General features: G+C 37.9%; 2 protein-coding genes across 3 annotated transcripts; both read left to right on the top strand.

Annotated features, from left to right (window-relative positions):
• The first annotated feature begins 1,140 nt into the window (after positions 1 to 1,140).
• LOC147855086 (uncharacterized) lies at positions 1,141 to 9,244 on the top strand. 2 transcript variants are annotated; one of them, XM_087329948.1, is made up of 16 exons: positions 1,141 to 1,218; positions 1,357 to 1,489; positions 1,635 to 1,678; positions 2,933 to 3,011; positions 3,101 to 3,181; positions 4,986 to 5,057; positions 5,883 to 5,945; positions 6,071 to 6,150; positions 6,417 to 6,465; positions 6,560 to 6,667; positions 6,977 to 7,032; positions 7,118 to 7,216; positions 7,596 to 7,718; positions 7,890 to 7,970; positions 8,346 to 8,366; positions 8,807 to 9,244. In XM_087329948.1, exons 1-16 carry the CDS (start codon positions 1,201 to 1,203, stop codon positions 8,999 to 9,001), a joined length of 1,302 nt encoding a protein of 433 aa, XP_087186074.1. In that variant the 5' UTR covers positions 1,141 to 1,200; the 3' UTR covers positions 9,002 to 9,244. The 2 variants fall into 2 exon arrangements, with proteins under 2 accessions (XP_087186074.1, XP_087186073.1); XM_087329947.1 differs by having other exon boundaries at positions 8,346 to 8,408.
• Positions 9,245 to 11,546: 2,302 nt separating this feature from the next.
• LOC147855085 (putative aspartyl aminopeptidase) lies at positions 11,547 to 26,982 on the top strand. The gene is made up of 10 exons (XM_087330658.1): positions 11,547 to 11,829; positions 12,181 to 12,277; positions 16,458 to 16,593; positions 17,041 to 17,313; positions 19,873 to 20,002; positions 20,075 to 20,314; positions 20,561 to 20,693; positions 21,223 to 21,404; positions 26,593 to 26,705; positions 26,799 to 26,982. The coding sequence occupies exons 1-10, from the start codon at positions 11,551 to 11,553 to the stop codon at positions 26,905 to 26,907; spliced, it is 1,692 nt and encodes a 563-aa protein (XP_087186784.1). The 5' UTR covers positions 11,547 to 11,550; the 3' UTR covers positions 26,908 to 26,982.
• The last annotated feature ends 364 nt before the right edge of the window (positions 26,983 to 27,346 follow it).

The raw sequence follows: 27,346 nt of genomic DNA, 5'->3' as shown, positions 1-27,346 counted from the left end.
GCTCTTCTTGGACCATGCTCTATCGTCAATGGGAATGACTAAAGATGGGCCAAGTGGCTCGCCATCCATAGCATGAATTTTGATCTCCTTGACAACATTGTATATACCACAAAGGAATGTGGCATTTGGCATAGTGGAGTTTGGCACATGAGGAGTTGACCATCATCGTCGAAGCTCGTAGTAGAGTCGTTAGCAACCACTATGCGGGAACGACCAAAGCTCAAATAATATGGTAGGCTAGCCTTTGGTGGCCAACCATACAATGCAACACTCATTACTACTACAAGTAACATGACCTTACTGAATGGTTGGGTCATCCACCAGACATACCTTAGTTTATACACAACCCCCATGAACCATTTCAAATTGGGAATTGGATTTCGTCACACCCTTCATCCCATTTGTAACATCCATTGATGATAGAATGTTTCACATAGTGGGTGGAGGCAAAGGCAGTGCACAATAATACGATTGCCTCAATGGCTCAGTTCCTATATGATTCGATTCATACGTGTCCTTAGCCACAACCCATAAGTTATTTATTATTGATAGGTAGCAACTACTAGTAATATATTGTCATTACAATGATTAACCCCTAGTTATACAACAATAACACTATATGACAACACCATCGAAGGGAAAATGCATGAAATGAGAGATGGCTAAGTCATTAGCCATAATCCAAATACTTACTGCTTACCCCACAAGCAACATCACCAAGGTTGTGGCCCTTGCATGCTACGAAAAAAGGGCTCGTCCACTTGCCCATCAACTGGCAACGAGTCCCTCTGAAGGGTCCAACACAACTCCTACCTTAGGGTATTGCATTTCCGAGGGTCATTGCCGTGTCCCGAGGGGAACGATGGTGACAAGACAGACATATGATATGATATGATGGATGGGACAATTACAAGCCCATGGTTTTGGCAGCGTGAATTGGCCAGCGCCTCATGGCCACGATGATGATATGATGATGGGGTGCAACGATGATGGTCATGGTCATGGGTCATGGGTCATGGTCATGGTCATGGTCATGGTCACGGTCACGGATCATGGCGATGGTGATGGTGATGGTGATGGGCTTCCTTCTCACTCGTGTGAAACCAACCGTGTGTGGTGATGAGAAAGAGAAAGCAACAGTCTCACTCTTCTGGAGCAAACAGTTAACCGCCGGCCGCTCCCCCCCCCTTCCCAATCACCATGAGGATGATGATACAGGTATTTGCTACTACTTCTCTTTGTGCTCTGTTAGGGTTTAAGTACGCACAAATCAAGATGATGATGATGATGAAGAAGAAGAAGAAGAAGAAGAAGAAGATGATGATGATGATAATGGTTTTCTTTGCCTTTGTGCAGGTTGAGTTGAGGGAGAATATAGACCCTTTTGATTTCAAAAGCTGGGATGTACATGTGCCCTGCTCTGACTCTGCCCCTCACACTCTTCGATGGCTTGCTTATGCTTCATGCCTTCGTATGGCCCTCAATACTGGTAATACTAATTGACCTATTTGTTTATATATATATTTGCTCAGAAAATGGATTTACTATTTCATTCGAAAGAAACAGTATCTCTTTATTTCATTCCTAACTTTTGACACTTGTGTTTCTCCCTTTCTCCTTTTGTTTGATGGTAGGTGATGTGGCATCTAAATTCGTTCCTCAAGCTGTGAAAACCCTGGTAAATCCTTCTAGCTGTACTCTCAAACATTGTTATATGAACATGCATTTGCATATCATCGCCGTGGAATAGATGTATTCTCATGACATAGATCACTCACTGACCATGGAATATATGCATTTTCATATTGTTGATCATTATACGGTCATTTTCGTATTATTGATGGCTAATTAAGGAATAGGTGCATTTTCATAATATTGAACCTTGGCCAGATTTCATAACATCCATTGCTAGATGTGGATTAAGAGGCACACTTCTTATGACATTGGCTACGGAACATGGACTTTCATGTCATTTATCACTAGTCATTGTAGTGATTTCTTTCTGCGCCCAATTTCTGCTTTTCTCTTGGGCATGCATACTTTTTTATGTGCTGCTCGCTTATGATACTTGTTATATCCTAAAAGTATAGTACCTTGAATTATGAGTATTTGTGGACTGATGTAACTGCTTGACTTAGTCACATAATTCTCACAATATCCTCTATTACGTAGAATTTTCGTCCATCAAAGGAAATTGTTGTCGATTGATAATCATAATGCCCATACTGTTATCTTTCTTTATGTGACTTCGATCTGGATATTGAATCCGAATTAGGAAACATGCAACTATTCATCACAAAGCAAGAACTGACCAACTGCCCTTGGTGCTATGGTTACTAGAATCAATAGTTTACCATTGACCCTCATTAATATCCATCTTGTGGATTAATGGAAAACTTCATGAAGCATGGAGAGAGGGTTTAACAACGTAAATATATTTTAAATGCCACCAGTATATCTTGAATGAGTTCAATAGAGATATACTCCATTATGATTTAATATTGATATCAGTAATGAATTTCTTGAGGGCAAAAGTATTGATGTTATTTGCAATTCCATAGAGTGATAGGTCATTTCCATACCTGTGCTCAGTAACTATGTAAATTTTGTGAATGCAAGCTTTGTCAAACATCTGCAAATGCGTGGATATGTTTTGAAGTGATTGTGAATTATTCTCCAGTTTTTGTGATTTTTTTTTCATGCTAATGTGGCAACCATGAAAGAAATTATGCCACACCTCACTATGATGTTTATACTATTGGAAGCTGAGCTGAAAACATAGCTCCCTCCCACAAGTTTTTTAGTTTTTTGGGAATAATCTGGTTTGATAACATAGTGCTTTGAGTTTTTTACATATAAGAATTCTTTCTATAAATAAAATAGATAAATAATCAATGAAATATATTAACGTCTCTCCTTCTACCTAATTCAGGATGGAACAAATTTAGACATTAACTCGAATATTAAAGATCAACTGCAGGATGGTTCTAAAGTTATTGTACAGTGTTCAAGTACTTGAAAACGTTTTAATCATTCATTTTCTGACTAAAACAACGCATGTGATATAATCACTCGGAAGATGAACCTTTGAATGTCTCAGGTGGGCCAAAAGCTTTTACTGATCATGAATCAGAGGAAAGTCAAAGAGAGGTTGTGACCTGTGAATCAAATCTTCAAGATGGTAAATCTGGTCAACATGTTTTTACCCATAGTCACAAAACATCTTGTTTTTATAAGGCAAGATTCAAACATGCTGAACATAGCCAGATTAACATTACAAGATCCCAGTACTGATTTTGGTTTCCAATTGCCCACAGATATACTAACAAACAAACATGTGCATATCCAACCACCAAATAGAACATACAATACATTGAAAAACTCGTACTTTTCAAACTTCCACTCAGGCTTCCATTTTCTGTTAGCCACCCTCAACTCTCTTGGCGCATAGGCGGTGTTTGGGTGTGGTAAGGTGTCTGTTTCAGGTGCATCATCTTATGCGATACAATCTGATTTGAAGAAGATTCTTTATGCAAACTAACCTCCTCTCATAAGCACATCTTTCATATGACATTGCACAATTGATTAGGAATCATGATATGTTGCAAAAGGAAGCGCATGTTGTGGCCAAAGGTTATGCTATGTAAATTAGATTAGGTTTGATGAGACATTTGTCCCTACAAATTGTATGGCCACCATCCACATGGTGTTGGCACTTGCTGGATGGTCAATGTTCTAGAATGGTGTGAAGTGCCTTTTTTCTTCATGGAGAACTCTGCAGAAGCATGCATGAGAAGTGGCTTGAAACAACTTCTTGTAGACCTATTTCTACTTAGACATGCCCAAATGATGAATCTTTTGATTCATGTTACAGTCTTGCAGGTTAAGCAGGCCATCCATCATTCATTTCACTCTTAATGTAACTCCATAGTGTATGATGCACCATCTGCGTGATGTGGCTTAGATCAGGGATTCAATGGACACTAGATATTCAGAAGCGTACAACAGGGTCAATGGGCACTTACTCGTCTTCATATGTTGGTTGCATTTTATGTTAAGCAGGAAGCTTGAAAGATTAGGAAGAACAAAAGAAAACTTATAAATGAAGGGCTGAAAAACATTATCTCATGAGGAGTGCTATTAAAACAATGCTAATAACATCAGCTATTTAGTAATATCGATTTTTGTAAAGAATCTAACTCTAGTAGAGTTGAGTATTCAGAAGCGTAGAGTGTTTGTGTGAGAGTGGGTGAATAAGCAAGAGAAGAAATCAGAGAGAATAACCAGAAAATAATAAGAAAATACACAGTAGGGGGATGACAGCTTATGCACTGAAGAGAGCTATATTAATTAACTAAAGATCATCAACTAAACTAAATGGCCAAAGGGGAGTTTATATACAAGTCCTCAAGGGACTGCCCTATTAAATGTGTTGGTGGAATCTAACCAAGATATCCACTTGAGTATGATTTTGTCATAAGAATATCTAATATTCTTTGACCACACTAACACTCGACAACTACACGGATTACAATAAAGTGTGCTCACACACTTTTTCACACATCGTCCTTTTCTTCATAAGCACATGTTCACACAAGTTGAGCTTGATTCTCAACAATTTTCAGATACATTTCTGATCTGTTGGTTACTGTTCGCGTTGTGTAATGTGCCTCAAAAAGGTTTAATGAACATCTAATTGGAAAGGTTCTTGTGCATTACTCTAGTTTACATTTTACTTCTGTGCAATTTGATAGATATCCTACCAGTATATTGCAACGCTATATCACTAGATCCATTGGTATAGTGATAGAATGAGGACATAGTTTTCCATATGAGTGCAGAAATTGACCTATTATTCTATCTTCAGAAACTGTTGTACTTTTGCATAAACAAGGCTTGTTGAAGTTTAAATCGCTTCTTTATGTTGTAAATATATTTGATTAACTTCTCTTGGGTGAGCAAAGTGACAAGTGTCCTTTTTGTAGGTCATTTGAACTCTACTATTAGGAATGTGAATGATACAAGTGATGTTTCAACTCCCATCTTGGAATTAATTGGTAATTTTTTATATCTGCAAATAAGCACATATAAATTTTAAGGATAACATTATTAGTGTATGATCAGTATTCGGTGCAAATGTTGTCCATGATTAATGATTGATTTTCATTCACAATGTGAATTTATTATACCATAAGGTCCCACCAGGAGACATGGGAAGGAAAAATTCCATGAAAGTAATAAGTCTGTTTGTTGATGGAAGAGAGTCTTAGTGTTTTCTATGAGAATATAATGTAGTTCCTTGCTTCTCGGGATAAGTAAAAACTGCTTCAAACTGGCATTATTCCTTTTTGATATTTATATGCCTATTGAGCATTCTGATTGATATAGTTGGAGAAAGAAAATATTCACAAAGGCATCCAATCAATTGTTTCTGGAATTTTTTTATCTGAAATTTGTCTGTCAGTAACAAATCTAATGTGACAGCATTTTTAAAACATTTGAGAACTGTGGGTGATGCCCTTCTCTATCCAACATATTTGAGATCGGGAGTCTATTATGTGCTACTTTATTGAGAGGCATTATTCCTCTCTCTACATGGTTTGATTCTAATAAATTGGTCATATTCATATCAAGAATGCATTTATTAGCTAGTAGTTTCTGGGGTCAACTTTAAAATCATTACATTGTGAGATTCATGAAAATCTTCATGATGTATAACTAGTCAGATGCTATAATATCATGCAATGTTAGTAGCATTTTCTTTGATTCATTATTCAAGAATGGAACTTTAATGTTGAGTATACAATTGTTTATCTGGTTAATTACATCTGGAGATAGGAAAACATCTTAACCTTGATTAGTTTAAACTTGTGCTTGTTCAGATTGGTCATCACATGGTATCAATTACTCAAGTAATGCAAAAGATTTCTTATCTCCATACACAGGTGACGATGCTCTGTTTATGGTCTTTCTTCGTACATGGATCTAGTAAACTATTTATTTATCATCGATCCATAACTTTTAATTATTTTCTCCCAACTGAGATTGTTTCCTTTGGGAGGATATGTAGGAAGTCTACAAGCATTAGTCATTTGGTATAGTTGTCAAGGAAATGAGCTAGAGGACAAGGACTTCGGTGTTCTTAATCTGGTAAGTTGATATTTATTTTCGAATTGTGTGGACAGGGAATCTCGTTTGCTATTTCAAAATTCCTTTTCTTGTGATAGAAGAAAAAACTAATGTAGAAGTAATCATCTATACATGGTTATTTAAATTCAAGGCATTCTTTTTACATGTACTGCCTTATTCAATAACTGGCATGACACAATTTAAAAGTTCTTTTTGTTCCCTATGGTATTTGGAGAATGAGCTGAGTACTAAATTCTGACTCTGAGTGAATTTGGTATTTGGTTTAGGGTCAGTTTCTACAAATTTTCCATGATGCTATTGGGAGTGAAATCACTGGTTGGTTCAATATTGATGACAGAATTGTGATATTAAGTCAGTATAATTGACAGTGTGTTGGAAACCGATGAATCCATTTATGTTTTTTTTTCAGAGGATTTCCTGGAAAGGGTATTTGAGCAGCAGCTCAAGGTTAAAGAGAAGGGTTCATATCAGTTGACGATATTTGACATCTTTCCAGCCATCATTTCAGTCGCCTCAGGTACTGATGAATTCTTGACATTCAATTCTATCTTCTTACATGAGCTAAGGGAGATGAAAAGGAGTTGCATTTGTTGTAGAAAACTTAAGGATGCACTTCAATTACATCCCCCCTCCCCAACCCTGAAGTCTTGCATTCTCTGAAGAGTTTGTAAGCTCAGGATATCCCACTTTTTCAAAGCTCTCCTGCCAAAAAAGTAAATTTTATTTGGATTCTATGCCAATCCAAAAATAAGGTATTTCGTGATTTGTTTCTATCTATAACATCCTTGGTTCTGTGAAAAAAATTGGTGTTTCTTTTACTATATAGGTATGCCCAATCTTTTACAAGAGACCGCAAAAGGGAGCAATGATGTCTTTTATAAGGTTATTAATGCTGTATAACATTATGCAGAGGTTGTCCCCAGCCTTTGGAACACTATAGGATCTTATGTTTGGGTTTCTTTTTCAGTCAGGTATTCTGATCAAGGATCATCTGATTCCATCATTGAATAGGAAGATTATGGCACATCTCCAAGATTTACAAGCTATCCCAAGAACTAAGTGCACGGTATATGAGAATCTGCAAGAACTAAGTCTTGTTTTCATGGTTAACGTATTCTCTGTTAATGGTCATATGATAACATTGTAGTAAAAATTTGGAACCATGGTTTATCTCTGTGGATGATGATTTCAAAGAGCAAAAGCACCAAAAATACCCCCAACTTTTTGGATGTTTTTACCAGAGTACCCCTCAATAGTAGTAGATGCTGGACAACAGAGGGGTATACTAGTAATATTTGTAAAACTTAGACGTATTCCCTGATTTTAAGGTAAATGTCCAGCAATGTTTCACCTGTATAAGAAGTGTGAAACATCTTATCCCATTAAGTCAATTGAAAGGTAGTGGTGATATAATGTAATCGTTTTCCATTATTGTTGTTGTATAGGAAGTCCTAACTAACTCGAGAGGATCACTGGAATCATGTCTGAAAGCATGTCAGTTGAAGAACACAGATGCTCCATTATCACCGTTAAAAGTTCCTTTCCGATGCTTACTATCTTTTTTAAGGGTAAATATATATTTTGTAAGAGTAGGAATTTATACCTTGGCATCATCAATTTTGATTTTGTACAATTTTACTCCTTCCGTAAGAGTTAATTTTGTTATAAAAAATGTATATATACACGTACATGTAAGTATGTTAGTCAGTTTTTATGGTAATTGTTTGTTTGATTTTCAGAAATGGCTTGTCCTTGAGAAGCACTGGAACATGGAAGTCATAGCTCTATTGGTCATTCATGCATTATACGGCTACAATAATGTAGGGTTGTTTCCACTCTTTATCAATTCATCTACTCTTTTCATCTCTCAGATTTAGAATGCCACTTCTTAATAACAATAGCTACAAAGCATGATGTCCATGGTAAAAACAGAAAAACACATGCGCTGACAAATTTCCATCTCTTTTTCTTTTCTTGTATCCTCGAGCCATTGACCTAATATTCTACACTATTTTGTGTAAAATGTATTTAGATGGGTGGACCACTGACTATTGTGAAATATACTTTAGTATAACACTTGTTCTGTTCTACCCTGCATATCATAATAATTATATATTTGTATACCGATATCTTCCTATTATTATAGATTTTCACTTGTACCATATGATTATATTTTATTTGTTCATTTATTGCAGGATGCAATTGATTTTATGGAGGTACCATATGATTTAGATTTTGGTATTGAGGAGCTGCAGGAGGTTTAATCAAGAAACTTATTTCTCGTTCTTTTGAAACATCATTGTTGTGAAATGAGTTCGAGAATAGGGATTTTTTCCAAATTGATTAATGAAAAATGGCATTGAAAGAAATGAATATTATATGGGAATTGATTATGTCACCGCTTGATGGCGAAAAATCCAGATAAGCTTAATTATTTCTCCTTCAAATGAAAAACTTTTATCAAACCTATAATATAATTCATATACATATATGCATGCGCTGAAATCAAGTTCCTTGTGTCTACATATTGATGGTCCGCAGATGAACTTGAAACACAATTTTGAGCTTTTTTCATTGGTTATATTTAAAGGCTCGTCTTTATTGGTAACACAAGGACTCACTGAAATATATATATATATATTGATTACATTTGCAGTTTTTGTTGGGATCAGCTCATTGGTGCCATAAATATTGCAAGTCACCTATTCAAATATCCAACGAGGCCTACTTCCAGGAATATCTCAAATTATTCTTTGTCAATGCTGGTGTCGCCAAGCCTCCCTACAGCTCGTATGATGAAAAAAAGGCGTATCTTCGCTCAATGTTGATAACAAAGGAAGGTGGCATTTGAGTTGTATCATTTACCATACCTCTAAAGAGAGTGCTGAAGCCTAAACCCTAAACCCTAAGTCCTCATATAAAGATAAATTGTGATTTGCCAAAAGTACCATAATGAAATGCCCAACCTTGGTCATATATTGTTAGTACAAGTGAAACAACTAAACGTTTGGATCAAACATCATGGATGTAATAATTTAGGAAACAACATAAATAATAGAGCATGTTAAGTGCTCCTACAAGCTTTCAATTTGAATACATTGATTAAATAAAGTCCAATGAGAAATGAAGACATTGATACAAACTTGTGAAGGAAATATAAAAAATACCTCACCTTAAGAGTAATAACGTAACGACTTCTTCAAAAATATTAATTTTACCCCTAGTAAAGAAGGTAATGTAATTCGAGAGTTGTTTAGTGCATCATGATCAATCAAATCCTCTCTCTCTCTCTCTCTCTCTCTCTCTCTCTCTCTCTCTCTATATATATATATATATATATTATGGAGATCGTTTCTCATCATATTTGATCTGCACACCAATATGCGCTTGTTAAACTTCATCATAACGTCATTTCATAGTACTCCAATCACCATGACTCTCCTACATATTATCCATCCATTTCATGCTTGCAAACCATCACAAAACTCATTCCACCACATGCATTCAAATAATGATCATTGAGCTTTATGAAATCTAAATGTTTCACTTTTGTTTTAGTAGGGATCACATGAATTCACCAATATTTGTAATCGTGATTTGTCTCATAGGTTGATTTTGGCCTCTAGTAGACATATGTTTCTTTTTTTCTCACTCCCTATGAGAATGAGTACAAAATGAGACGTGGTTCAATGAAAATGAATACCATTATGATTAGATGGATGGTTGAACAAATCCTTTAAATAGAGACAATTTGATTAGCCATGGTGATATTATTGATAATATACCACATTTTCACCATCATAGAATTCTTATTTCAATGTTAAGCGAAGATAGTTCTAATATTATCCATAGAATGATGGAAACTTTTGAGCAACTTTTGAGCCACGACGGTGGTATGGACACCGATCGAGGCTCAAGTCTGTATCGATCCCTTCGCTTGGGGGTGATCGAGTGGATCGACACCCTTCTTTCTCCATTTTCCCACCTTATATTTCCTCATCTTTTTCTTACATAACGATAAGCTCTAACAACTTTATGCGTGTCATCTTAGTCCCAACAATTAATAGATTTTGTCTCGGTCCTATATATTTTAGTTATAGGTTAGTTATGTAAGACTCCCTAGAACAACATGAGGTAAGTCCTAAACTTGTCCACAAAGATCTACTGGATGAGGAGCCAAACAAGAGAAGACCCATTAAATAAAAACAAACATATCCATTGAGTAACAAACAAATACTGCCCAACGAGCAAAAACAAACACATTCTCCACAATGACAATGAGACAAGAGACACTAAGAGAGAGGGATCAAGTTTCACCACAATGGAAAAGGAGAATGGTATGAAAACAATCATAGAATGGAAAGTTTATGTTCGTTCTATGCCAAATGCGTTTGTAAATGCATGTAAACAAACTCAAATGTTTATGGATAAAATTCATTTTCCTTTTCCATTTTTCTTAAGTGTATTTTTTATTTTATATTATGCTTATTTTATTATGTATATATAGCCACCAAGTTCTAATACATATGTTATGTTATTATGCAACTCTCAATTTTAATCCATAGTGTCCCAGAAAGACATAATTGTCGTAACCTTAATTCTAATCAATCACTAATGATGTGCCGAGTCCCACGACTAATAATTTATCCCTTCCACCCTCACCACTCCATCTAGTCCTTGAATTGTGTGCTAATTGCTTCATGGATTCACTAATTGACTATTCACTTCCATGATGAATCCAACCGATCACTCTCCTTTCCATCCCCGATCGTAACATTCAATAGCTATCCACTTGGTTTGATAACTAAATAATAAATTATGACCCACCCATTGCTCAATTAATCTATCAATGCTCCAAACACATACCCGTACACATCCAATGATAATAAATCGACATCATCGATCATCCTCATCATCACAATGTGAAACACAAGTAATCCCACCGCAAAAAATCATAACCGTCTGGAACACCACAATCAAATCTCTCCTCACATACATTGGTCACTAATCATGCATGTGTTTTTCTCATCATCTAAAGATCAATAGTTTTACATACTCGTTTTCTTCCATTGTTTTTCTAAAAAGAGTTTTTACGCCGTTTTATGTATCGTAAGTTGTTGAACCTTTTTTCATTTCATTTCACGAGTTATCAATTGAATCATTCTCCAACACACGAATGAATGAAGGAACAAACGAACTAATGAATGAACTAATGAATGAATGAATGAATTGAGTAGTTAGTGAATGAATGAATGGTTCACTCTATGAACTCTTTGTTTTACATATAAATTATAATGATGGGTTATCAATAATTATGAAAATACCCCTCCCCTGCTCCTCTCTCTTTTCCTATCTCTCCTGCAGAGAGAGAGAGAGAGAGAGAGAGAGAGAGAGAGAGAAATGGCTATGGAGTCTTCTTCTTCTTCTTCTCTTCTGTACCTCAGAGGTGGGCTCTCCTCCTCCTCTTCTTCCTGGTTTCTTCTTCGCTCTCTGAGGTTCTCGCGGTGTATACAGAGGAACCCATCTCGTATGCTCTGCCATCTCTCCTCTTCAACCACCATCGCTGGATGCCTCTTCTCCTCCTCCTCCTCCTCCTCCCCTCCATGGCGCCCCTCTTCTTATGTACCAAGACTTAGAGCATCATTTTCTACACTAGAGAATAGCAGTGAAAAAGAAGAGGTTAGTATTCCATCCTTCAGTTTCTTCATAATTGACTGTTTCTCTTTCCCATTTGTTTTCTAGTCCATTTTTTCTGTCCCCTTGTTTTGCGATTTCGTTTATCTTTTACTTCATGCTTTGCTTTTGGTGCAACCTAAACTCGGGTCCCTTCATCTTTCCTTACTTTTGTTTTTCAAGTTTTTTCCTTTATATTTTCTTACTTGTTTTTGGTCCAACTTCCTATCCTGGAGTTTTTTCGTCCTCTCTTTATTTGTTTTGTGAGGCTTGGCCTTTATTAATCCTTGTTTTGTTTTTTGTGGAGGTTCTTCATCTTTTCTTGCTTGTATTTGATGCTTAATGGATGGTTTGTAGGCATCAACCTCGAAAATTGAGATAGAAGGGTCTGCCACTATTGTGGGAGATCTACTACGTTTTCTCAATGAGTCTTGGACTCCTTTTCATGCCACAGGTTCTTCTCATAACTCTTCTTTTCAAATAAAGAAATTTGAGTTCTAGTTGAAATAAAAGTTTGGAAACGTATGATACTGCTCTTGGCTCCAATGTCGGACTATAGAAAACACTAACATAACTTATTATGATGCATCCCATTGAACTCTAATTGCTGTTTCAAATCCTTGTAATATTGGCAATCTAGTATGTTGTTCAAAGGATAGGTTTTAAAAGTCATAACATCTCAGTAAGATCAATTTGAGCATTTGTGTTACATATGAGGAACTACTTCAATGGAACCTGAAATCTAGAGTTTTTATATGTATAATAATTACTCAGCAATAAAGAGAGACAGGAATCACAGAAACAATATGCCCTGTGGGCTAAGGCTAATAAGCAATTGTATGAGCTTGTGGCTATAGAACACGCAGACCAGATTCATTATTAATATCAATCACAATCAAGATTTAATCAAGAGTATGTTTACGAAGTTCATTAAGAATGAGCTCTATCTGCCCTTTGACGAATGCATCTCTTGCAATCTATATGGTTGTTCAAGAAGAACCAGGGTAACAAGAATCATTCTATCATTCATATCAGCAATTGATGTTTTCCAACTATGCTAATTGTTGAGAATCAAGCTCAACTCATGTGAACACGCGCTTATGAAGAAAAGCACAATCATGAGCATTGTAATCCGTGTGAACTATCTAGTTACATGAAAAACTAGATATTCTTGTGACAGAATCGTACTTGAGTGGATGTCTATGACTAGACTCCACAAACCACATTTAATGCGGCAGTCCCTTGAGGACTTGTATATAAAATCCCCTTGGCCCATTGTGTTCAGTTGATGATCTTTAGTTGATTAATATAGTTTTCTCATCAGTGCATAAGCGGTCATCCCCTTACTGAGTATTTTATTATTTCTGGTTATTTTCTTGGATTCCTTCTCTTGCCCATACACCCACTCTCACACACGCTTCCGCATACCCCAAATCTATAAGGGGATCTAAAATGAGCTGTTGCAAGGAGATAAATCTGGGATCCTTCCTTTGAAGCTGTTTGGATGTGTGTTTTGTAAAGGACAATAGTCCATGTGTAGGAAAGCTTGTTGCTAATTGCGGAAATTTTCCACCTCCATTCAATGAGTCATCGATAGATTTTGCATGGGTGAATGGTTGTTTGGTATCTCCTTCTTCCCTCATATTTTCAATCTCAATTGAGTCATCAAAGGGTGAATGGTTGTTTGGTAGTTAAGAGACTCTTGTACTACCAAATAGGTACAATAAACTAGGAATAGAAAGAGAATATCTTGGAAAAAGTGGAAGAGAGAAAAGGCATTTAAAGCATTGCAGATTCTAGAGAGAGAAGGCATTTAAAGAGTTGCAGATTCTAGAGAGAGAATGTAGTATAGAGATAATAAAGATGAAAGAGAGTGTAGGTTTGGAGCTGCCACCCTCCAACAGGCAGAAGGAAAGGAATACAAACACGTTTGCAGTCCATGTCCCGACTCGCCTCAACTTTTGAAATATGCATAGAACTCTCAAACCCAAAAAACACAGGTGATATGATTTCCTCTCCTTCTCCTGTATCGGTTGGGAGGACCTATTGCAGTAATGCAGGAGTCCCTCCTAATCATTATGGTTTTCCTCATGATATTACTCAGTTTATCTCTTACTCTAGCATATCACCTACACATACGAGTATCCATTGCATCATTAGACTTTGTCACTTTACCCAAAAAGATCCAAAGTGGAAAGCAACTATGTGATGAAGAGAGATAGAGAAAAGATAGAGAGGAGAAAAGAAAGAGAAAGGAATGTTATATTATAACGTTGGGGGACAATACAAGCTTCTTAGACTCCAGCTAAAAACTCAACTACATCGAACTTTTTTTCTTTCTATGACTTCAAACCAAAATAGACTTCCATTCTTCCCTCCTTCTACCAAGACTCTTCTCACCTCTTGTAGACCTTCTATTCTTTCTCCTCCCCTCCGAAATTGCTAAGAATACCCTCCTATTTATAGGTTTTTGGTTGCGTTATTCTTTCTTTTTTCGTTTCTTTTCTTTTTAAATATCCTTGAGTTTATGTGGGGCGTTTTTTTTATGTCACTATTTTTCCTCTCTCATCCCAAATTTGTCATGCAATACTTTTTTTGGAAAGCCCTTATTATCAGCTTTTTTATAAAACTTCCCTTTTGAAATTTGGATGAAGACGTTATGAGCTTTTTCCTCTACCTAAATCCTCATACCCATACCTTGCCTTTTTCTACTTTTGAAAAACGCCTCTAACTTTATATCCCTTCAAGTTCCTCCCCCCATTAATACTTGATCCTTTCATATCACTCTTTATTGTTAGACATCTCAACATCCAACATATTTGCAACAATCTTTCCTTGCAAACAAAAACTGACTTCACACTATGCAAGAAGAACTCGGAGCTCTTGAGAAGAACAAAACTTGGGAGATTGTGTCATTAACACCAGGAAAGAAGGCGGTTGGGTGCAAATGGGTGTTTATAGTAAAAAAAACCCAGAGGGCAAAATAGATTGTTACAAGGCACGATTAGTGGCTAAGGAATATAGTCAGATATAATGCATTGATTAGGATGAAACTTTTGCACATGTGGCGAAGATGAGCACTTTTAGAACACTTACTTCATTGGCAATTAATAAGGATTGGAAATTACATTATTAGATGTATAAAATGCATTCCTTCATGGAGAGTTGATGGAGGAAGTGTACATGGATATCCCTCTAGGTTTTGGTATAATTCAAATAGTAGGCAAGGTTTGCAAACTAAGGAAGTTGCTTTATGGATTGAAGCAGTCTCCGCAAGCTTGGTTCAACAGAATAAGAAGGGCTATGGTGGGTATGGGATACCATTAGATCAATGTGGACCACATAGTGTTCTGACAACACAAGGAGCATATTACATTACTTGATGTGTATGTGGATGATATAGTTATCACAAGTGACGATGAAGGAGAGATTGCCCAACTGAAGGTGCAATTGGTTAAAGAGTTTGAGGTGAAGGATCTAAGCTTGCTACGATATTTTCTTGGAATTGAAGTAGCTTGTGGGGCAGAAGGAGTTCTATCTCAGCGAAAGTATGTATTAGATATTCTCACAGAAACTGGAATGTTAGGTTGTAGGCCTCTGTATCTTATCCAATTGATCGAAAGATCAAATTAACAGAACTTGCAAGAGAGAAAGTTGATCGTGAAATGTATCAGAGATTGGGAGGGTGGCTAAATTATCTGACTCACACTCGTCCAGATATTTCATTTTCAGTAAGTGTGGTAAATCGCTACATGCATGACCCAAGGAAATATCATATGGATGCAGTGTACCAGATTCTGAGATATCTCAAAGGTGCACCGGGGAAGGGATTGATCTTTAGAAAACATGGTCATTTCAACATTGAGGACTATTGTGATTCCGATTGGGCTAGTTGTGCTGATGATAGGAAATCCACATCAGGAGTAGCATGTTCGTTGGGGGCAATCTGGTCTCTTGGAAGAGTAAGAAACATTCGGTAGTGGCAAGGTCAACAACAGAAGCAGAGTATAGAGCTATTGCTGTTGGAATTGCAGAGATGTTGTGACTGAGAACTCTCCTAAAAGAACAAAGGATGAATCAAGAAAGTCAGATGAGACTGTGGTGTGACAATAAGTCAGCAATCAGCATTGCCAACAATCCGGTGCAGCATGATAGGACCAAGCACATCGAAATCGGCAGATTCTTTATGAGGAGAAACTTGATAGTGGAATATTAAAATTGAGCCATGTGTACACTGAAGATCAAGTAGCAGATTGTCTCACAAAGGGACTTGGGCCAGTAAGTCTTTCTAGACTGTGTGACAAGATCGACTTAGTGGATATCTTTTGCCCATCTTGAGGGGGAGTGTTGAGAATGATTAAAATTGTAGCCCAACGGCTACCCAGCCCCAACAGCTAGTTAGCCCAATGGCCATATCTTGGCCTTTATAAGGAGGAGCCTTCTCCTCCTTATGGAAGATAAGTGATCTCTGTATTTTCTCTCACCTGTTGTAACATATATGTATACTCTTGAGAATAAATGAAAGATCCCTCGTGTCCTCATGCAATCTGTTCCTACTGTTTTTCACTAAAGGCCCTATGTTATATAGTTGAAGTATATGTTATAATTCTAAATGATTGGATGTTTTATTGCAGCTGAGGCTAAACGGCTCCTGCTTGGAGCAGGGTATCAATTGCTCAAAGAAGAGGATGAATGGAAAGTTATGCCAGGGGGGCGCTACTTTTTCACACGAAATATGTCTACTATCATAGCATTTGCCATTGGGGAAAAGTGTGCGAAGAACTCTCTATCTTTGTCTTCCAATTATCTAGATTACAGTCAGTTCAATAAGCTTTTCCTTTTATATAGATGAGAATGTACATGGCATGTTTTTGGGTTTCATGGGTGAATAGTCTTTCCTTTCTTTCTGCTTGGGGATTTTTTATTGGTTTCCATCTTTTAGTCACCACTTTTGTGTTTTTAGATTTGGATTCCTGAGCAGCGTATACAGAGCTCAAGTTTAAACTCATCATTATGAATAGAAATTTCAGTCATAGGTGTTCTCATATGGTGAGGGTATAATATGCATAAGGTTATCTTGTGTTCTTTATGTGCTGGCTTGCCTGAAGTGGTGTTTTTGATTGCATTGTTGGTAGCTCTTGGAATTTCGATGGTTCTTCAAAATTCAGACCATGTGCCAAGATCATATATCAATTGTATTTAATGTTATTCATGTAGGTTTCAACCTGGAAACGGTTTCCATGTGATTGCGGCACACACAGATAGTCCATGCCCTAAGTTGAAACCTGTATCAGCTTCACTAAAGTCAGGGTTTCTAAATGTGGGCGTGCAAACATATGGTGGCGGGCTTTGGCACACATGGTTTGATAGAGATCTTTCTGTAGCTGGCAGAGTATTGTTGAAATTAAACAATGGCTCAGTGGTACATAGACTTGTGAAAGTAAAGCGGCCAATTCTTCGTATTCCAACACTGGCTATTCATCTCGACCGGTATTTGTAACATCCTTAATAACAATTTTAAAAATCTGTGATCCGGTCTAGCACTTGGTTTAGTATTTGTAAATTTATGGCTCCATCCAATTTTTTTATTACTAGTGGTCCCTTAATTTTTATGGAGTACAGCTTAATACTCTCAAGACTTGAACCCATGGCAGTGGTTCATTTTTGGTAGGTCATCATCTAGATTTGAAGGATGGAATTCAAGCACTAATGTAGAAGGTGGCAGTGTGATCGATATTTACGTGGACAAGAATACATACAGGGTCAGCAAGAATAATCTCCATGTCACGCACTGTACTTTTTGTCCAGAATAGGCTGATTGTTTCTGATACCTGAGTCACCTATTGATCTTAGAGCTGGTCCAAAAACTTTTACAGTTGAAGACGCAACTCCAATATTCTAAAACATCTTTCTTCCTACAATATTGCCACTGTAATGGTGGCTTCAGAACAATGTGTTTCCCAACTCTTTGACAACACACTTTCTAAACATTGCAAATGCCATAGTATTACCAAACTCCTCCATGGGCTTTATCCATGTCCTTAAAGTCTCTAGCAGAAATAAGATCTGAATCAGCTAATTTCTGAGTGAGTTAGTGTGGGAGATGATGAATCCAAGGAGCACTTGAAGGGAGGTTGTCTTCCTATGCTGAAATCATGGATGGAATTCAAATGACGATGCCCTTTGCCCATACCAACATGAAGCATTGCCCATAATCGTCGACGGTCAAGAGGTCTACAAAGGCAACCTGGCGTTTCTATATTGAGGAAGTTCCATGTACTCTGAAGAAAACAACATTGACTAGAGCCTCTACAGCCATCAGTGGTGCAGTTATCTCATCCCTGATTGTCTCATGGCGTACATGTGATTTACTTCAAATAATTTTGGAGATCATGGAACAATAGGTTTCTCCATTGATCTCCACCAATTAGAGAAACCTCCAAACTAGGCCCCCAAATCTGAGCTACATAAAGAATTATAACGGTATCAAGAGTATCAAGCAATTTACTAAGATTTTGGAAGTTAGTGAGATATCCTCTCTAGTGCTACTACTGCATACCCTCTACTACCTAGTAAGTCAAGCCTATGCTGCTGCCTTATGCAATGATAGACCCCAAAATCTGCACTCTATAAAAGAATTGTAGAGGTAACAAGGGTATCAAATAAATAAGATTGTGAGCACATCTTCGCGCATTAAATATTTAATAATCTAGTCCGACTCTTCGATGAATCGGAAATTGGTTTACTATCTTTCCTCATCCAGGGAGATAGTTTGCTAGTGAGCCAACCAGAAATGTAGTTGTTCGAGCCTTATGAGGTAGGAAACTCTCAGGTAACAACATTGAAGGGATAACAAGGAAGAAGAATGTAGGCTATCTAAAATGTCTCTCCATAAGCCTTCTTAAGGGGTTATAAGCACACTATCTATTCAACATATAATAGAATAGGTATCCAAGTACTTGCCAACTGAATACAGCTATCCCATCCTAATCATAGAACGTAATATTCGTGTTCGTGCAAGCATTCAAACGTTTGGAAACGAACACGTTTGAAATGGGAAAAATACGTGATCCTTTTTTTTTCTTTTTTTTCTTTTTTTTTCATTACAATTCAGCTCACCCTAGTGGTAAGGAGTCATGCTATTGCTATCTATGTCTTGGGTTCGATTCCCAATTTTCACATCTTTCTCTCTCTCTCATTAGTACCATTTTTATAGCAAAATTTTATGTTAGTGTTATAATACTACTGCCTATGTCATGTTTTCTTCATATTCTTGAATATACGTTTTATGAGTTTTTGAACGTTTGATTATAATTTATAATGACATATTTTGATTCAATCTCTGAAGTGAGGATGATAGAGATGTCTTGATTCTTAAGAAACATCCCAAAAGTATGCATGTGATACAATGCAAATATTGCAACCATACATTATACTTATGTTGGTGGTTCACAATGGATTAGAGTCCACTTATTGGGATTGAGAGTGAATCAATATATAATATAGACCATAGTCAATCCAATCCAACTTTGAGATGATTTACCATACACGTTTGATTGAATCATTCTCTAATGCAAATGCACGTATGATACGTATGGTTCATTCTATGATCCTAATAGTGGAATGAGAGAACTCTGAAAGTCCCCCTAGAGTCTGTGGTCCTACTTTGGATAGTGCCATAATCCCTAATTGGAGGTCTTGAGGAAGTCCCAAATCCTTTTTCCTGCCAATCAATCTCAACCAGTAATCCGTTTGTTAGTAGATTTACTGAAGGCAATTGTAATTAGGCATCGGATTTGCCAAGTGTGAGAGTGAGTTCTGCAAGAAACTCTAGCAACCTAGGAAAAAAGATAAGCAAAGGCATGCAGCCCTGTGCAGTACTGTTTAGGACTTGTAAAATATGGTAAAAGCATTTAATTAGCCATGTAAAATGTGGTGAAGGCATTTAATTAGCCATTTGCATATGCTCGGCGCAACGAGATCAGAGAGAGAGAGAGAGAGAGAGAGAGAGAGAGAGAGAGAGAGAGAGATGTTTTGTGTTGCCTCTAGAACTGTGAATACAGATGGGTTTAAACCAAATCTTGAAAGCCACTTAGTTCCAATATTGGCTACTCAATTAAAGTCTGGGGTTATTAATAAGGACTCTCCTGTAAAGCCACATCATCCAATACTTTTGGAGGTAATAGTTTTCTCGAAAAGTCCTGTTATGCAGCACTATCTGGAGCTGAATGTGTTAAATTTTTATGTGTAGATACTAGCTGAAGAGCTGGGCTGTCAGGTAGAAGAGATTGCAGATTTGGAGCTTGATGTGTGTGATACACAACCCAGTTGTCTTGGAGGTGCTCATCATGAGTTTATTTTCTCGGGAAGATTGGATAATCTTGCTTCATCTTATTGTGCACTTCGGGCATTGCTGGATAGTAGCCAAGATGCTGTTAGTCTTGAGGATGAGAGTGCAATAAGGATGGTTGCATTATTCGACAATGAAGAGGTGAGGTGTAATAATTATCATTGATTCGAACTGAACCAGTTAATAGGATTAAGTGTTATTAATAACACACTTAAAAATGGTATGTGTTGATCAGTTAAATGTATGAAAAAGATATCATTGCAGAACAAAAGAAATTATGAAATAAAATTGGAGCGTTTTCAGAGCTACAATGGAGCAAAGCACCAAAGGAAAAGATTTGTGTGGATGTAAATCATGTTTGAAATGTGCCTGTTATATATTTTGCAGGTTGGATCAGACTCTGCTCAAGGAGCTGGATCACCAGCATTGTTTGAAGCAATGAGTAGAATTTCGAAGATACTTGGTGCTTCTTCCCAGCATGAAGGTCTTACGGAGAGAGCTATTAGACGGTCATTTCTTGGTAAGCAATTATGACAGCTGTCAATACTTCAAACAGTGAGCTACCCCTTTTATTTTGAAGTCAGATTGCCCAAATTTTAGAAAGTTATGCCTGTATCTGCATTGAGAAAAGCATTATCTGGTTTATTACCACCTAAGAACTGTCAATCAGCATGGAAGATTCACTATTAAACATATCCTCAAATTGCTTCTCTCAAAATAACATGATATGGGTAAGAGTATGAAAATGAGGTTCTAACTTGTATATAAGGTTTAATTGCTTCAGTGTCAGGTTTTAATAACCTCAATTGTAGGTTCTTGCCTAGGAACATGGGTAATGCACTGCTGAACATATCCTCGAATAGTTTCATTGTTGAAATTATGGAGATGGGCAAGATTATGGATTAATTAAAAATGAGGATTTACCATGTCTATAAAATTAGTTACCAATCAAGGTTACAAATGGAATGTGCATGCAGTCAAATCCTTGACTTAACCCAGATTGTATTATGTTTTAAATTGACATCTCTGAGATTATTTATCGTTTGCAGTATCTGCTGATATGGCCCATGCATTGCACCCTAATTATTCTGAAAGACATGAGGATCATCATCAGCCAAAATTACACGAGGGGCTTGTCATCAAACACAATGCGAGCCAGAGATATGCAACAAATGCTGTTACAGCTTTCCTGTTCAAAGAAGTTGCCAAAGCCAAGGGGATTCCAACCCAGGTGAGATTCTGTTGAGAATGTTTAAAAGTTGTAACGGCTAGCCCAACGGCTAGTTAGTTCCAACAGCTAGTTAGCCCAACGGCCAGATCTTGGCCTTTATAAAGAGGGACTTCTCCTCATGTAAATATAAGAGATCTCTGTATTTTCTCCCTCCAACGAATGTATATTACAGAACAGATGTGCTTTCTCATATTTCTTTATGGTATCAGAGCATAGATCCGCCCCTCTGCAAAACCCTAGATCTGTCCTCTGCAGAACCCTAGATCTACCCTTCTGCTGAAATGACAGTGATTGGAACAGCACTGTCCTAGCATTCAAGAGAGGAAAGCAGAGATAGGCCAAGTTGACAAGATGGATGATGTGTTCTCAAAATTGAATGAAGATGAGGTGAAAACATTGGTGAAATACATGAAACAGGCTGAGATAGTAGCATCTGGAGGTGTGACAGGAATGCAACCACCACCCCGACTTGAACTCCTCCCAGTTGAGTTCAAACTCGATGGACCAGCCACATACTTGAGCTGGTCGCGTCGGATTATAGGTGCCTTGGCAGGAAGAAGCCTTGACGGCTACCTTACGGGAGAAGAGAAAGAGCCTCCTATCAAAACGAGCAATGAATGGAAAGCATGGAGAGCTACCCACATGTCATTGTACACGTGGCTCCTAAACTCCATGATTCCATCAATCGCCACAACAGTTGATGGAATTTTAAGTGTAAAGGAGATATGGGAGAAATTGCAAAAGACGTATGCAGGGAGGGGAAACAACATGAGAGTATTTCAAATCGAGCAGGAGATTGATGCTGTTTGCCAGGGAGATAGGATGGTCCAGGAATATGCCATAGAGTTGGAGCGTCTATGGGCAGAATACGATCATTTCTCGCCTGTGACAGTGTGCAATGATCCTCAGTGTAAGAGCAAGGAAATTTCTGCTCAAAGAAGAACTATGCAATTTTTGAAACATCTCAACCCGTCATTTGATCAAAGAAGGGCAGTTCTTCTAGCTAAGGCAGAAATTCCTACACTTGATGAGGCAATCGCGACTATGATACAAGAGGAGAGTAGAATGAAGCTGCTCTCTGACACTACCGGACTTCCAGGGGTACGATCGGCACTAATGGTGTCCAATACAAGCGGAAGTGAAAATCGAAAATGCTACAATTGTGGTGAAGCTGGTCATTTCAAGAATGCTTGCCCTAAACCATCTAAGGAGAGAGAATATGGAGGACGTGGACAAACTAGAGGTCGTGGTCGAGGGGGCCGAAGAGGTGCACGAGGAGGTTACCAAGCAAACTTGATGGTAGCAAAAGAAGAGGAAGGAACTAAGGTGGTGTTCACCGAAGAGGATCAAGCTCTCTTAGAAATACTTAGGAGGAAGCAAAGAGCCGCAGATGATACTTCATTCATGTCAAGAGGTAACACTGCCACCTATGCTTATTCGGCCACAAGTACTAGCAACACAAACACTCTTGCCTCTACACCAGAATGGATAATTGATTCTGGTGCATCTAGGCATGTGACGGGCAATGCTAGTGAATTCTCCTCATATACTCACTTATCAATGCCAGAAAGCATTCAAATTGCTGACGGTACTATACAACCTGTAGTGGGTATAGGTACAGTAAAATGTACCGACTCTGTGACATTGTCTAATGTGTTGCATGCTCCTTCTTTCCCAGTAAACTTATTATCTATAAGTTCTATCATACACCAACTAAAATGTGTTGTTTCTTTTGATATTCCCAAGGTGATATTCCAGGAGAAAGGGACAGGTTGGAGACTTGGGACTGGCACATGGCATAGTGGACTATGGTATTTGGATCGTGAAGGGCTGGATTCAGCATTAGCATCTATGGTAGAGGGAATAGATGTAAGGGGATCTAGAATGAGTTATGAGGACTTGTTAATACTTCATCACCAACGCATGGGACATGCCTCTTATGGCATTTTGAGTCGGGTGTATCCACACCTTTTTGAAAAGGCGGATAAAACAAAACTTGTTTGTGATGCATGTGAATTTGGTAAGCTTACTAAAAGTTCATATGCTAGTTCGGGTCATAGGAGTTCCCATGCATTTGATGTAATACACTCCGATGTTTGGGGACCATGTCCCACAAGTTCTATTAATGGATATCGATATTTTGTCTCTTTCATTGACTGCTTCTCTCGTGTGACTTGGTTATATTTGATGAGGAAAAAGAATGAAGTATTTGCTTGTTTTAAAGATTTTCATAGAGCAGTTCAAACTCAATATGGTGCAGTAGTAAAAGTGTTGAGGTCTGATAATGGAACAGAGTATGCTAACATGACATTTAGGGCATACCTCTCAGATCAAGGAATACAACATCAAACTACATGCCCATATACACCAGAACAAAATGGAGTAGCAGAGAGGAAGAATAGACATCTTCTAGAGGTAACGAGAAGCATGATGATTTCTATGAATGTCCCAAAGCAGTTGTGGGGACAGGCAGTTTTGACGGCTGCCACATTGATCAATAGAATGCCCTCTAGAGTATTGGAGTGGAAGTCTCCATGTGAGTTGTTGCAAGGCAATAACTCTGGAATCCTTCCTTTGAAGGTGTTTGGATGTGTGTGTTTTGTAAAGGACAGTAGACCATCAGTAGGAAAACTTGATCCTAAAGCTGTAAAATGTGTATTTGTGGGATACTCTGCCACACAAAAAGGCTATGTTTGCTGGAGTCCAGTAGAGAAGAGATTATTTGTGAGCATGGATGTGCATTTCAGAGAGTCAGAGCCATATTATAAACAAGGGGTAACTTCACCCTTTGATGACTTAATTCAGACTGAAAATATGAGGGAAGGAGATAATTGTGAGAGGTTGCTAAAAATAGGATCAATTCCTTTGCTGACCCCTACATCAGCTGAGAAAGAAGTGAGCGTAGGAGGTACGGAAGAAGAAGGAAACGAAGACGAGGAGCCTATATGTGTTGGGACTCAAGTTGAGGGGGAGCTAAAGGTGTATACAAGGAAGAGGAGGCAGAAAGACGGAAATGTGAACACGTCTTCAACACCACATGTGCCATCAAGTTCCATGTCCCGACCTGCCTCGACTTCTGAAATACCTACAGAACTCCCGAACCTAGAAATCACAGGTGATATGATTTCCTCTCCTTCTCCTATCGAGATTAGGAGGACCTCTCGCAGTAATGCAGGGGTCCCTCCTGATCGTTATGGTTTTCCTCATGATATTGCTCAGTTTATCTCTTATTCTAACATATCAGCTACACATAGAGCATTCATTGCATCATTAGACTCTGTCACTTTACCCAAGTGTTGGCAGGTTGCTAAAGAAGATCCAAAATGGAAAGCAGCCATGCAAGAAGAACTCGGAGCTCTTGAGAAGAACAAAACTTGGGAGATTGTGTCACTACCACCGGGAAAGAAGGCGGTTGGGTGCAAATGGGTGTTTACAATAAAACAGACCCCAGAGGGAAAAATAGATCGATACAAGGCACGATTGGTGGCTAAAGGATATAGTCAGACATATGGCATTGACTATGATGAGACTTTTGCACCTGTGGCGAAGATGAGCACTGTTAGAACACTTATTTCCTTAGCAGTGAATAAGGATTGGAAATTACATCAATTAGATGTAAAAAATGCATTCCTTCATGGAGAGTTGATGGAGGAAGTGTACATGGATGTTCCCCCAGGTTTCGGTACAATTCAAACAGTAGGTAAGGTTTGCAAACTTAGGAAGTCGCTTTATGGACTAAAGCAATCTCCTCGAGCCTGGTTTGACAGGTTAAGAAGGGCTATGGTGGGTATGGGATACCAACAGACGAATGCAGACCATACAGTGTTCTTTCGACAACACAAGGACCATACTACATTGCTTGCTGTGTATGTGGATGATATAATTATCACAGGTAACGATGAAGGAGAAATTGCCCAACTGAAGATGCAATTGGGTAAAGAGTTTGAGGTGAAGGATCTAGGATTGCTACGCTACTTTCTTGGAATTGAGGTAGCTCGTGGAGCAGAAGGAGTTGTTCTATCTCAGCGAAAATATGTACTTGATCTTCTCAAAGAAACTGGAATGTTGGGTTGTAGGCCTGTAGCTTCTCCAATCGACCAAAAGATCAAGCTAACTGAACTTGCGGGAGAGAAAGTTGATCGTGAAAGGTATCAAAGATTGGTAGGTCGGCTGATTTATTTGACCCACACCCGTCCAGATATCTCATTTGCAGTAAGTGTGGTAAGTCGCTACATGCATGATCCGAGGAAAGATCATATGGATGCAGTGTACCATATTCTGAGATATCTCAAAGGTGCCCCAGGGAAGGGATTAATCTTCAGAAAACATGGTCATTTTAACATTGAGGGCTATTGTGATTCTGATTGGGCCAGTTGTGCTGATGACAGAAAATCCACATCAGGATACTGCATGTTTGTTGGAGGCAATCTAGTCTCTTGGAAGAGTAAGAAACAGTCAGTAGTAGCAAGGTCAACAGCTGAAGCAGAGTATAGAGCTATTGCTATAGGAGTTGCGGAGATGTTATGGCTGCGAACTCTCCTAGTAGAACTAAAGGTGAATCAAGAAAATCAGATGATGTTGTGGTGTGACAATAAGTCAGCAATCAGCATTGCCAACAATCCGGTACAGCACGATAGGACCAAACACATCGAAATCGAAAGGTTCTTTATCAAAGAAAAGCTTGATAATGGAATATTAAAATTGAGTCATGTTTCTACTGAACATCAAGTAGCAGATTGTCTTACAAAGGGACTTGGGCCAGTAAGTCTTACTAGATTGTGTGACAAGATGGGCTTAGTGGATATTTTTCACCCATCTTGAGGGGGAGTGTTGAGAATGTTTAAAAGTTGTAACGGCTAGCCCAACGGCTAGTTAGTTCCAACAGCTAGTTAGCCCAACGGCCAGATCTTGGCCTTTATAAAGAGGGACTTCTCCTCATGTAAATATAAGAGATCTCTGTATTTTCTCCCTCCAACGAATGTATATTACAGAACAGATGTGCTTTCTCATATTTCTTTAGATTCCTTTCAAGCCTTTACTAGGGAGTGCCTATAACAGCTGGGCGTGAGGATTCCACCTGTTAAATGAGATTCATGATGTTATTCCTATGTTAAAAATGAATCACAGTTATATTGGACTGTCACACTGTAACGTTTTCCTAAGCATTCTTTTGTACCATTCTGTACAGAGCTTTGTAGTGAGGAATGATATGGGATGTGGATCAACTATTGGGCCAATCCTTGCATCTGGAATTGGTATTCGGACAGTGGATTGCGGCATTCCACAACTCTCTATGCACAGGTTTTGCAATCATGGACTATTTTAGAAGTAAAAGAATAAAGCACTAAATATAACTCCACATAATGAAAGAGATGCATCACTATGTTCATGCAGTGTGAGGGAAATCTGTGGAGCAGAAGATGTGGATATTGGCTACCAGCATTTCAAAGCCTTCTACGAGTTGTTTTCTACTATAGATAGACAGGTTAAAATTGACCACTAGCATTGGATATATGATTGATCATGTAGGAAACCCTCAAAATTAAACACTGGATTGCTCCTGTGAATGCAAATTCTTTTGGTAGAGTATCGTGTCCATACATAAATGTATGGAGCTTATTTGCTAAGAAGTAATTCTTTTGATCTAGAATATCATGTATCATTACATTCTTGTCCATATTTATTAAATATGTGGAGATTTTATTGATGAACGCTACATTAGTCTGAAATGCTACTTTTGGGTCACAGTAACTAATTGAAGTTTCACCTTGTCATGGATGTAATTGGAAGAGATTTTCTATACAATATTCCCTACTTTCACAATTATTTACAAAGGCGTTTTTAATGTTGTTAATTTATGCATTCACATACAGAAGTTGTATATGTTTTATTTACTACCAACATTAAAACGCCTTTGTGCAAGTGATTTCATTCACATGTAG

This window comes from Azolla caroliniana, unplaced genomic scaffold, assembly GCF_043228905.1.
Source record: "Azolla caroliniana isolate FFs.n. ecotype wild unplaced genomic scaffold, voAzoCaro1.0.p SCAF_14, whole genome shotgun sequence".
Taxonomy (NCBI): domain Eukaryota; kingdom Viridiplantae; phylum Streptophyta; class Polypodiopsida; order Salviniales; family Salviniaceae; genus Azolla; species Azolla caroliniana.
This window is presented reverse-complemented; position numbering and strand designations above follow the sequence as displayed.